The 11,519-nt window shown below is 56.0% G+C and overlaps 1 protein-coding gene across 2 annotated transcripts; it reads left to right on the top strand.

Annotated features, from left to right (window-relative positions):
- Positions 1-6,374: 6,374 nt before the first annotated feature.
- Positions 6,375-9,134, top strand: GJA4 (gap junction protein alpha 4). Of its 2 annotated transcripts, XM_025857165.2 has the most exons (3): positions 6,379-6,448; positions 6,688-6,726; positions 7,607-9,134. In XM_025857165.2, the coding sequence occupies exon 3, from the start codon at positions 7,624-7,626 to the stop codon at positions 8,623-8,625; it is 1,002 nt and encodes a 333-aa protein (XP_025712950.1). In that variant the 5' UTR covers positions 6,379-6,448; positions 6,688-6,726; positions 7,607-7,623; the 3' UTR covers positions 8,626-9,134. The 2 variants fall into 2 exon arrangements, with proteins under 2 accessions (XP_025712951.1, XP_025712950.1); XM_025857166.2 differs by lacking the exon at positions 6,688-6,726 and having other exon boundaries at positions 6,375-6,448.
- Positions 9,135-11,519: the final 2,385 nt, after the last annotated feature.

The raw sequence follows: 11,519 nt of genomic DNA, 5'->3' as shown, positions 1-11,519 counted from the left end.
TATAACCCAATCACTGCCATCAACAACCCACATCCCCACCCTGTGTACACAAAACTCCTGTTATTCATACTCTCACTCTTTATATATGCTCACAACAGCCGGGTTTTCTCCTCTAAAGATGTGAGTCTCAGCGTCACTCAAGCATTATTCATCTCCTTCCACTTTCCCTGAGCATTTTTGGCACAGGAGGGCGCTGGCAGGATGTTGAGACTGCACAGGGGAATAGGAGCTGAACTCAAACAGCCCAGAGCCCGGGGGGGGGGGGGGGGGGGGGGAGAAACAGACTCATCTTCTGCACCAACCAACTGCTCGAGTGGTTCACAGCCCCACTCCCAGGACTGTGTGGTGACCTGCAATTTAGAGGACACCAACATCCAGGCCAGACCAGAGTGGGAAGCAAAAGGGGGTGCAGGGCTCTAATAATCCAGAAAAACACCTAGTGATCAGAGGCCAGGAGCCAGAAATCTAGGAGCAGTGTGAGCCAAGAGCCAATGCAGGCAGGGAGAAAGCAGATCACCGCGTCCACAGAACTGGCTGTGGTTCACCTTTGCTCTTATGTGCGGTCATTAGTGGGGTGGGTAAGCCAGCCAAGCTTCAAGGGCCTGGGGTTGGGCTGACACCCACCCCCCAGGTCTGAATCATAGCTTAACCACGTCATGACCACTGTCACTACACTGCACCGTGGGCAAGCGTTCAGGATTTCAGTCTTGTCATCAGTACAGCAAATTGCATCAGTCAGGGGCCCAACAAGAAACAGATGGCACAATCAAACCCAGTAACTTTCAAGAGTTTCCTTGAGGGATTGTTTTTAAAAGGTATGGGCATGATTGGGGCGCCCGGGTGGCTCAGTTGGTTAGGCGTCCAACTCTTGATTTTGGTTCAGGCCATGATCTCAGGGTCATGAGATCGAGCCCCATATCAGGCTCCATGCTGGGCGTGGAGCCTGCTTGAGATTCTCTCTCCCTCTCCCTCTGCCACTCCCCCTACTCGTGCTCCCTCCCTCTCTCTCTCTCTCTCAAAAGAAAAAAAAAAATCGAAAGGTATGGGCATAATTAAGGAAACCCACAAAGACCACTTCAGCGCCCTGGGGCTAGTGACAGGGTTGCCAGACAGGGACCACATTGGAGTTGCAAGGATGCATTCAACCCGGCGACCAAATAAATCCCCCAACTTCACTTTTGCATCTCCTGCTCACAGGCCAGTGGCTCCCACCGACCCAGCCCAAACAGAATCCGGAGGGCAAGGGAGCCCTGTGAGGCAGTCGGTAGGGCTCGGCCTCCCGGGGCACAGAGCAGGGTGGAGAGTTGATCCAAGGGGCAAGGGGACCATGTTCAGCCTGGCACTCAGAACAGTACCTACTCCTAGGATGGTTGTAGAGATAAAAGGAGACACTGAAGGTAACACAGCAGTACGGTGCTAATATATCTAGTAAATATCCTGACACCAGCATGCCTGCTGCCCAGACCACAGCACAGGTCAGACACAGCTCAGACTGGATGGTTGTAAAGGTCTCAGGGAAGGGTGATGTCTCCTACTTGCTGCCAGACACCCCAGCATCTTCCAGGACGGTTTCAGCCGCCTGATCACTGGTGGCTTGGAGGTCAGAGCACCCGGAGGATGTCATCGGCGATCCCAGCACAACTGATCTTCTCCAGGTTGTGGACGAGGACCGTGGATGAGGGAATGTCCCCGCTCTGTGTGTCCTACCTGTGGCCTGAGAGCTGTTCTGAGTGGGGCAGCTCACTCCTCCCATCCAGGATGTGTTCACCATCCAGAGTCCCCAGCACACCAGGCTGTTACCACAGGGTGGCTCTCATGTCCCCCGGCCTTCTGTTCTCGGGGCCCACACTTCTATCTCCTCCTTCCCCATCGCATGAGGATTCACTTGCAAGCTTCCTTCCATCATGGATAGGATAGATTTAGATTTCAGAGACACAGCCCTCACAGCCCCACCTACTGCAGGAAGCTGCCCCACCATGCAGCCCAAGGTAAACATCTCGTATTCACCACCCTGGTCCAAGCCTCCTATTACAGACTGAATGTTTGTGTCCTCCCAAAATTCATACGTTGAAATCCTAATTTCCAATGTGATGGCATCGGGAAGTGGGGCCCTTTCGAGATGGAGCCCTCAAGAATGGGATTAGTGCCCTTAGAAGAAGAGACACACGAGGAATGAACTTTCTCTCTTCACCATGTGAGACACCATGAGAAGCCAGCCCTGCAGAAACCGGGAAGAGGGTCTTCACCAAGACCCCAACCATGCCGGCACCCCGATCTTGGACTTGCAGCCTCCAGAACTGCGAGAAGTAAATTTCCATGGTCTGCTCCCTGCCCCAGTCCGCAGTATTCTGTTCTAGCAGCCTGAGCTAAAACAACCGCATCATCTCACCCCTGGGTTACTACAACAAGGCCCCTGCTTCCTGCCCTGACCCTGGGGAACAGAAGAATGGGAAGGGGAGGGAGCAGAATGGAGGGACAAGACATGTGGCGGGCCGTAGTGTCCATTCGACAAAGATGGTCCGTGAGAGGAGTCCCTGACCCCCGCTTGGCTCAGTCCCTGCCTGGGGCCACCCCACGGCTGGAGCAGACCCAAGAGAGCTAGCAGCTGGAGGCTGTCAGCTGCCCAGACTCCCACAGCAGGGCAACAAGACCTGCCATGAAGGCGGAGGGCCACCTTCGCCACTCACACCCTCAGTCTACTCTCCGCACCACAGTCCCGGTGAGCCTGTAAAACCCAAGTCAGGCCATGTTGCTCCCCTGCCCAAACCTCCTGAGACACCTCACACGGGCCTTGAGGGGCCTCTAAGATCTGCCCCACCCCACACCTTCCATGTTCTCCAGCATACTTCTTTTGCTCACCTCACTCCAGCCACACTGACCTCCTTGCTGTCCCTCGAGCAGGAAACACCAGGCACACTCCTGTCTCAGGGCCTTTGCACTCTCTGTTCCCTCCTCCAAAAGGCTCTCCCCCCCCCCCCCCCCCCCCCCGGAGAGCCACAGGGCTCCCTCCCTTCCTTCACATTATGCATCAGATGTCAGCCCCTTAGTGAGAGTATCTCCTCTCTTCTATTCAACATCAAAACTGCACCCCCTGCACCCTCCACCCTCCCTCCCTCCCTGCTTTCCACACAGCATTTATCACCATCCAGCAGGTTCTGTGTTCTGTCTCCCCATAGCTAGAGTATAAAATCCACAAGGACAGGGACATTGGTTGTCATCCCCTGGATGGTCTCCAGTGTCTAAGACAGTGCCACAGCACCCAGTGGGTGCTCAGTTCACATTTGTTGAATTAGTAAATTCATACATGGGCCTGGTGCCTTGCTAGGTGCTGGAGATGTAAGCAAGACCCAGCTGCCTGCCCTCAAGGGGGCCCGCAGTCTAATGGGGCAGGATGGGAGGGGGTAGACACAGGTAAATGATGCACCTAGGGTAGGAGGAGGGGAAATGGGGAGTTGTTTAACTGGTACAGAGTTTCAGATTTGCAAGATGAGTAAGTTCTGGAGGGGCGCCTGGGTGGCTCAGTCGTTAAGCGTCTGCCTTTGGCTCAGGTCATGATCCCAGAGTTCTGGGCTCGAGCCCCGCTTCGGGCTCCCTGCTCCGCAGGAAGCCTGCTTCTCCCTCTCCCACTCCCCCTGCTTGTGTTCCCTCTCTCGCTGTCTCTCTGTCAAATAAATAAATGAAATATTCAAAAAAAGAAAAGGAAAAGTTCTGGAGTTCTGTCCCTCAGCAGTGGGAATGTACTTAACACTACTAATGGTACATTTTTAAATGGTTAAGACAGTAAATTCTATGTTGCATGTTTTTTACCACCATTAAGAAAAGAATTTTAAAAAACAACAACAACAAATTCCCAAAATAAAACAATGGACCCAGGAGCAGTACCTGAGCCGCGGACAGCACAAAGGCTCACCTAAGCCGGTGGAGGCGGAGGCCGGCAAGGGGACTTGTGGGAGAAGGCGACATAGAGCAAAATCCTGGAAGCCTCCCAGGTTCAGCGTGTGAGGGTGCTCCAGGCAGAGGGAACATGCAGACACAGGCAGAGTGCGGGGAGAACCACAGTAAGGAGGGCAGCTGAATCACAAGAGTGAAATGGGGAGAGGGATGAGGCTGGAGAAGGCAATGGGGAGCCACAGAAGGGTTCTGAGCAAGGCAGTGTGCAGTCAGATCTCTGGGGAAGGGTGGAGACTGGAGGCCAGGAGACCAACTAGGAGGCCATTGAGACAGTGGCCCATAAACAGGATCAGGGCAGTGGGAAGAGAGGGAGGTGTGGGGTTCCAGGGATGTCTCCCAGGTGGAGTGGCCAGGTTGTGGGGATTACTGTCTCGGCTGATTCTGCTCTGCTTTTCCTTAGAAAGGGGCCTGGTCATTCAAACCCTGAACCCCAGAGTCCCTGAGGAAGGGCTGAGAATAGGGTGAGGGGCCTTGCTGTCTCTACCTGCTCCTCCCTCGTTCCAGTAGATGGGATCAGAAAGGCTTGGGAGGGCCTGGGCGCAGCAGCAGGAGGGGAACTCTGGGAGCCTAGGCTGTCTTGGGGGCGTGGTAAGAAGCCGCCTCCAGGGACCTCCGTTCTCATGCCCTCAGGGGTCAGAACTAAGTGGGCGCAGTTGTCAGCTTTGGAAATCCAGGAGGCTCTGCTCAGCCTGGCCCTGAGGGACCAGCCTGGAGGGGAAGCCAGTTCAGCCTGATCCTGAAGTTCTGAGGTCTGAGCCAAGCCCACCACACTTGCTGCCCCGGAAGTCTCCCTACTATTGCTGAAGGCAGGATCCTCAGGGCCCTAGCCCTGGGGCACCGGGAGTCCAAGAACTGAATCCTGTTGCGGAAAAACAAGGACCTTTCTGCCACCTGCCCCAGGTCTCAGCCCCCACCTCCCACATTCCCTTTCCTTTAGCTGCCCCGTCCCCCCACCACTCCACCCCTGAGCTTCCTTCCCCTCAGCCCTGTATGCCCCCACCAAGACCAACCCACAGACCCCTTTTGGCCACAACTGTTTTGTCACGTTTTGAGCCACCACTCACTTGAAAACTCTCTGTGTACCTATATTATGCTATGTGCTGATTGGCTCTCCTATCAACCCTACACAATAGGAACCATTACTATCCCCATTCTACAGAGGAAAAAACTGAGGCACAGGAGTCAACCACAAAGTCTCAACTTCTAGGCTCTTCTGCCTCTGCCCAGCAAAGTCTCAGCAGCCTAGGGGCAGCAGCCAAGGTCTTTGCAACCCTTGGCCTTTGCTCACGTTGCTCCTTCAGACTAGAACAATCCCCCCAGCTCCCTCAACCGGCTAATTCAGTCTCCTCCAGGAAGTGCTCCTAACCAAGTCCACTCTGAGTCACCCTGTAGTTCTCAGGAAAACCTTCCATATTCACAACTTTACCCTTACCCAAGGGCTGAGATGCTCAGTTCCTGCCTCCTGTACCAGCCAGTGCGAGCCAGAGGCCAGAGACCACACCTGGCTGGTTTATGGTCAAGTCCCCGGCTCCATTTAGAATGCCTGCTACAGAGCAGACCCTCATCACTGTTCATCCACAGGGTGATGCCTGAGTGAACGGGGGCAGTTCCGCCCACCTCTTTAATTGCTTTGGGTGCCCCCACATCCTTTAGAGGCATGAGAATGGGATCCAAACTCAAGGTGGGGAGCCCCTCCTCTTTGGTCTCCAGTGACTTCTGGGAGTTGCTTAGTGACCTCTGATCGCCTGCCCAGGAGTGAGGACGTTTGAGAATTCGGCAAGAATTCAGGCTGGGTTGAGAGCCCAGCTCCACCACAGATGCTAGGGAGGGCAAATATGACTCCTCTCTCCCAGTGTGGTTCCCCAGGTCCTGATGAGCCTCCATTGCCAAGTCCTGGCACAGTGCGGGGCACACTGAGGTCACCTAAAAAATGAATGGCCTTCTCCCTCCTTTCTTCCCACCGAGGGCAAGAGGCCCCCAATCAAGGAAAGGCCCTTCCCTGGAGGCCCCCACACCCTCATCCCCATCTGCCGGTCCCTCACAGCCCTCAGGTCAGGTGCAGGATCAGAAAGTTCTTGCTATGATCCTTTCAAATCCAGCCACCCTGAAAATACTTGGCCCCGGAGAACTCCTGAACTCCCTGGAGAAACAGGCTAGGAGGGTTACCGGCCGGAAGACGGCGCCAAGGGCGAAGAAGGGGACGCCAGAGGCTTCTCGAGCCCCCTCCACCCCCCGAATTCTCAGTGTCACCTCCAGGGCCCCTTCCTTGAGCGCGGCTTCACGGAGTCTGCACCTCCTCGCCCCCGCCCCCCGCTCCCCGCTCCCCGCTCTGAAAGGAGCCCCGCCGCCCTCCCGCCGCGCTTCCTGCCCCCACCCCGCCCCTCGGCGCTATTTAAGGCGCCCCGGCCGCCAGCGCCGTCCAGCAGGGCTCCCGCGGGCGCCGCTCCGCCGTCGCGCTTCCCCGCCGCCACTGGGCCGCCAGGCAAGCAGGCAGGCGGTGAGTGGGGCTGGGGCGGGGGGGAGGGGGGAACCGGGGCGCCACGTGCCAGCGAGCGAGCGGGGGACACGTCCGCCACCGGCCAGGGGCTGAAGGTGGCTGCGGGCTCCAGGGGGAGCCCCAAGGGCTAGACTCACCCAGGCTGCCTGTGGCCAGGCTCTCTGCTAACCCACGTTCCAACCTTCTTTCAGTGTGTTCTTATTACCCTAGGAGGTAAAAGTATTATTTCCATTTTACAGGAGAGGATGCTCAGGTGCTAAGGTTGACACTTCCCCAAGGTTAGTTCACAAGAGTGAGGACCGAAGTCTGATTCCACAGCCTGGCTCTAAACAGCCTTGCTCCAAGGAAGAAGCACCTCCTCTGCATCCTTCCCTGCATTTCTCCCCCCAACTCTCCCCTCCCCTTCCCCAGTGCTCTGGGAATTTTGTGGCATGTGCCTCCACTCTGCTACGACAATTCTTTTAAGGGTTAAGAATTTGGCAGCAACAGCTTGGGGGGTGGGAGAAGGATGGAGAAAGGTGATAGGATCAGTGTCCATGCTTAAGTGGCAGGTGGTCCCTATTGCTGACAGGTGGGACTATTACAGGATGCTGCCTTTAGCATCTAACACCCCTTCCACAAGCTCAAAGGTTAGAGTGAGGGCAGCTGGGTGAGCGACCATGGGCAGAAGAGTGGGGAGCTGAGGTTTTGGGCCCCCTGAGAAGCTGAAGATAGCACCACCACCACCACCCCCACAATCTGCGGACAGACAGCCTGTCGTGAGCAAAGGAAGGAGGGGCATAGCACAGCTGTGTGACCTTAGGTAACTTCCTCAAGTTCTCTGTTCCCATTAGCTCAGGAGCCTCAGCTTGATCCAAATCTTGAGCTGTGTCATCCTGGGACGATGGCTGGGAACAAGAGGGGCACAGGTGTATTGTCATACACCTGTGTCAGACGAGGACCCTAGCTGTATTTTGTCAGAGCTTAGTAGCCATCGTCCAAAGATCGGCTTTTAGTCCTGACCACCCCGCTGGGTGTGAGCCCCCAGGCCAGTCCCTCCCCCTCCTTGAGCCTCAGTGTCTCTGTAGGCAAAATGGGCATGGCCAACCTCCCCGCAGGCTTGTTGCTAGGACAACTGAGGAGGATGCCACGCTGACAGCATCCTCTGTCTCCCTGCAGACGGAGGCCGGGGAGCCATGGGCGACTGGGGCTTCCTTGAGAAGCTGCTGGACCAGGTCCAGGAGCATTCCACCGTGGTGGGCAAGATCTGGCTGACGGTGCTTTTCATCTTCCGCATCCTCATCCTGGGCCTGGCTGGCGAGTCAGTGTGGGGCGACGAGCAGTCCGATTTCGAGTGTAACACGGCCCAGCCGGGCTGCACCAACGTCTGCTATGACCAGGCCTTCCCAATCTCCCACATCCGCTACTGGGTGCTGCAGTTCCTCTTCGTCAGCACGCCCACCCTGGTCTACCTGGGCCATGTCATTTACCTGTCTCGGCGTGAGGAGCGGCTGCGGCAGAAGGAGGGGGAGCTGCGGGCGCTGCCGGCCAAGGACCCACGTGTGGAGCGGGCACTTGCAGCCATTGAGCGTCAGATGGCCAAGATCTCGGTGGCGGAGGACGGTCGCCTGCGCATCCGAGGGGCACTGATGGGCACCTACGTGGCCAGCGTGCTCTGCAAAAGTGTGCTAGAGGCTGGCTTCCTGTACGGCCAGTGGCGTCTCTACGGCTGGACCATGGAGCCCGTGTTTGTGTGCCAACGGGCACCCTGCCCCTACCTCGTAGACTGCTTCGTCTCTCGGCCCACGGAGAAGACCATCTTCATCATCTTCATGCTGGTGGTCGGCCTCGTCTCCCTGGTGCTCAACCTGCTGGAGCTGGCTCACCTGCTGTGCCGCTGCCTCAGGCGGGAGGTGAGGGCCCAGCGGGGCCAGGATGTCCCCCCGACCCAGCGCACCTCCTCGGAGCCCTACGCTGACCAGGTCTTCTTCTACCTCCCCATGGGCGAGGGACCCTCATCCCCGCCGTGCCCCACCTACAATGGGCTCTCATCCAGTGAGCAGAACTGGGCCAACCTGACAACAGAAGAGAGGCTGGCTTCTTCCAGGGCCCCCCTCTTCCTGGACCCACCTCCCGAGAGTGGCCAGAAATCCCCCAGTCGCCCCAGCAGCTCTGCTTCCAAGAAGCAGTATGTGTAGGGGCCTGGGGCTCCTGTCACCCAGCAGAGGGGCCCCGGGAAGTCTGGCTGCCTTGGATGTCCTCTCCAGGAAGACTGCAGGGATGAGGGGGCAGGGGAAGCAGGTGCTTGCTGGCCACGGGGGCCTCATTGCAGCCTGTTTTTGAACACCTGGGGACTTCCTAGTGAGCAGAGCGCACCATGGTTTCCCCTCCAGAACATGACTTTGCCCCAGGCATGGACCGAGCCAGCTTGGGGTACTCTTGGCCAAGGGTGTTGTGGTGCCTCTGGACTCTTTCACCTGGTTCAGAGCAAACTCGGAGCCAATTTTACCCCACCGTCGTGGGAGACTCACCTCTACCCACGTTGCCCTCACAGGAGAAGGCTGGTCGAGGCTGCTGGGTCGGCCTTGATCACACGCACAGAGCCTGTGCCGGAGCTGGCCCTGTCAAGGGGACTGGCCTCTTGTTCTCCTCACTCCTTCCTAGTTCCACTGTTTATGCTTCTAAAATAAACAAGACTTGATCACAAGCTAGGTGTGTACCGATGCTGTCGCGGTGTGCCTCCGAGGGTTGGGGGGCAGTTGCTTTGCCCATCTCCCTTTTCTTTGCAGTCGTGCATGATCTCTGACCTCTGCAACCCCAACTCCACCCAGCACCTTAAACTCTCACACCCCTACATCCTGCTTCTCAGCAGCCCTGAGTCCTAAACACTCATGTTTTTAAAAGCCTCTGCCACGGTCCTCCTCTTTCCATCCCCACTACCTAGCCCCCCAAAACAGCCAGAGCTGTGTCAGTCCCCACCCCGCCCCATGGCCATCCAGTGCCCTGGCCCACCCTGTGTGCAGTGCACCCCCATACTGGACACTCTGCTACCCAAGCATGCCTGCCAGCCACGCCCTTCCCAGTCCAGCTCAAATGGGCCTTGCACTCTGTCCGATCTCATCCTGGACCCCTGGGTATTTGGGGAGGCAAGCTTAGATCACTTGCCCCCTCCTACCTTGGCCCTTTCTAGTCTGCCCACCAGAAGGAGCAACTTAACGGCCCTGCATCATATCTCCTCCCCATGCACTGAAAACTCAGTAAGAACAGACGACCGGCAGTACAGAGAAGTGGAAGGGACTGTGAAGGGACCAAATCTTGCCCGAGGCACAAGGTTTGCAGAAAAAGAAACAGTGGAACTGGATATTGACAGGTGGATTGGAGTTCACTGGGAAGGTGAAGAGAACACAGAGTATTTGGGCAGAGAAAATTGTTTCTGCAAAAGCATGGAGAAGAGGAATGGCCAAGGGGTTCAGGGCTTGATGAGCCAACCAGAATGTGGGAGATATGGCTGAGGATGAGCCCAGTGTTGGCAGAGTTGACTTTTCATGGAAGGTGACATGGGAGGAGGAGAGCACTCAGTTCGTAGCCCTCAGAAACAAGCTGGTTGTCCTCCCCTACCCAGGGAGATCTGGGGCTGGGGCTGGAGGGGGGACTGGGTCCAGGTCAAGAGGCCACATACCTCTCCTTGAGAGCCTTTGCAGCAGATTGGCAACTTGTCCCCACTTCCATCAAAATAGGTCTCCAAAACACCAGCTCTGCAGCCCTCACCCTAGAACTAACTTATTCACTACTTACCCATCAAGTCTGAATGCTCAGCCTGAAAAGTTACAGCCCTATAACTCCTTCGGCTCTAGTTCCCATTGTTGCCTCTGAATCCCAGAGCCCTATTAGACCAGCCTCCTCACAGCTCCCCAGACTCATCTGGGTGTGCTCCTACCTGGTCCTTTGCCAGCCCAGAGTGCCCCTTCCCCCCACTTCCTGAGTAGGGAAGACTACACCACCCTGAAAAAGGCAGTACCTGAGTGTGGAGAGAAAGATGAGCTTTGACGTCAGAGGGTCCTCAACTTCAGTGCTGCCTCTGACATGTACAAAGCCGTGTGGTCTTAAGTCAATCATTTCACTTCTCTAAGTCTCTGTTCTATCATCTGTAATATGCAGATGGCATTGCCTGCCACACAACAAGACATAAAAACAAGAGAAAGCACAAGACTGTCCCTGGATCCTAGCAGTCATACAATAAAATTCAGCTCAGCCTCCAGCAAGGCTATCATATGTCCTTCTTCCTCAAGGAAGCCCTCCTGGATTTCTCCAGCCAGTCCAGAGTGATGATCTCTACCTCAGGAAACTGAACCACTGCTTAGTATGAGCCTATTTCATCTCCCCAGTGAGTCTCTAAGGATCACCATGAAGTCACTTTTATTCCCCATGGGCCTAGCCCATCATTCACTTTGTCTATGAAACGAGGGACTGAGTTAGACTTGGCAGAAAGTAGGCTATTTGTGCATAAGAAGGGCATGATCCAAGAGGCTGAGGTCCTCTTCCAAGGGAGTGTCCCCCAGCCAGGGTGAAAGGGCAGATCTGTGGGTTAGAGGGTAGTCTCTTATAGCCAGCCCAACCTGAAAGTTCTAGAAGCCTGAGCTTCCAGTAGGTATTCCCTACCTGTCCTAGCTTGGAAAGGTGAAAGAAGAAAGGTTTAGATGAGCGAGGAGAGTATCCTTCCCTTCCCTCGAAGTTCATCCATTCTGAGCTTGGTCTGGGGTCTGAGGTCAGGCCAGGGACTTGGCTCTTGGGCAAGACTGGGGTTGGGTCCTAGGCTGGTGACCACACAAACACAAAGGCAAATGGGCTGTGGTTTAAGGATGAGAACACTGTCATGGGAATGGGGCCACACAGAGTGGGGTGGGGGCAGGGCAGTAGGGTGAAGACTTATGGAGGAAGAGTGGCTATAAGCTCCAACCCACCTGTACTCGTTTCCTGGGCCTTTCATAACAAAGCACCACAGACTGCGTGGCTTCAACAGAAACCTATTCTTTCACAGTCCGGAGGCTGGAAGTCCGAGATCAAGGTGTCTGCAGGGTCGGTTCCTTCTGGG

This window comes from Callorhinus ursinus, unplaced genomic scaffold, assembly GCF_003265705.2.
Source record: "Callorhinus ursinus isolate GAN/ISIS: 27379988/994484 unplaced genomic scaffold, GSC_fseal_2.0 scaffold18, whole genome shotgun sequence".
NCBI lineage: Eukaryota > Metazoa > Chordata > Mammalia > Carnivora > Otariidae > Callorhinus > Callorhinus ursinus.
This window is presented reverse-complemented; position numbering and strand designations above follow the sequence as displayed.

What these genes read in the sequence shown, in the direction of transcription:
- GJA4 (XM_025857166.2), top strand. Translation starts at nt 7,624, where the DNA reads ATGGGCGACTGGGGCTTCCTTGAGAAGCTGCTGGACCAGGTCCAGGAG.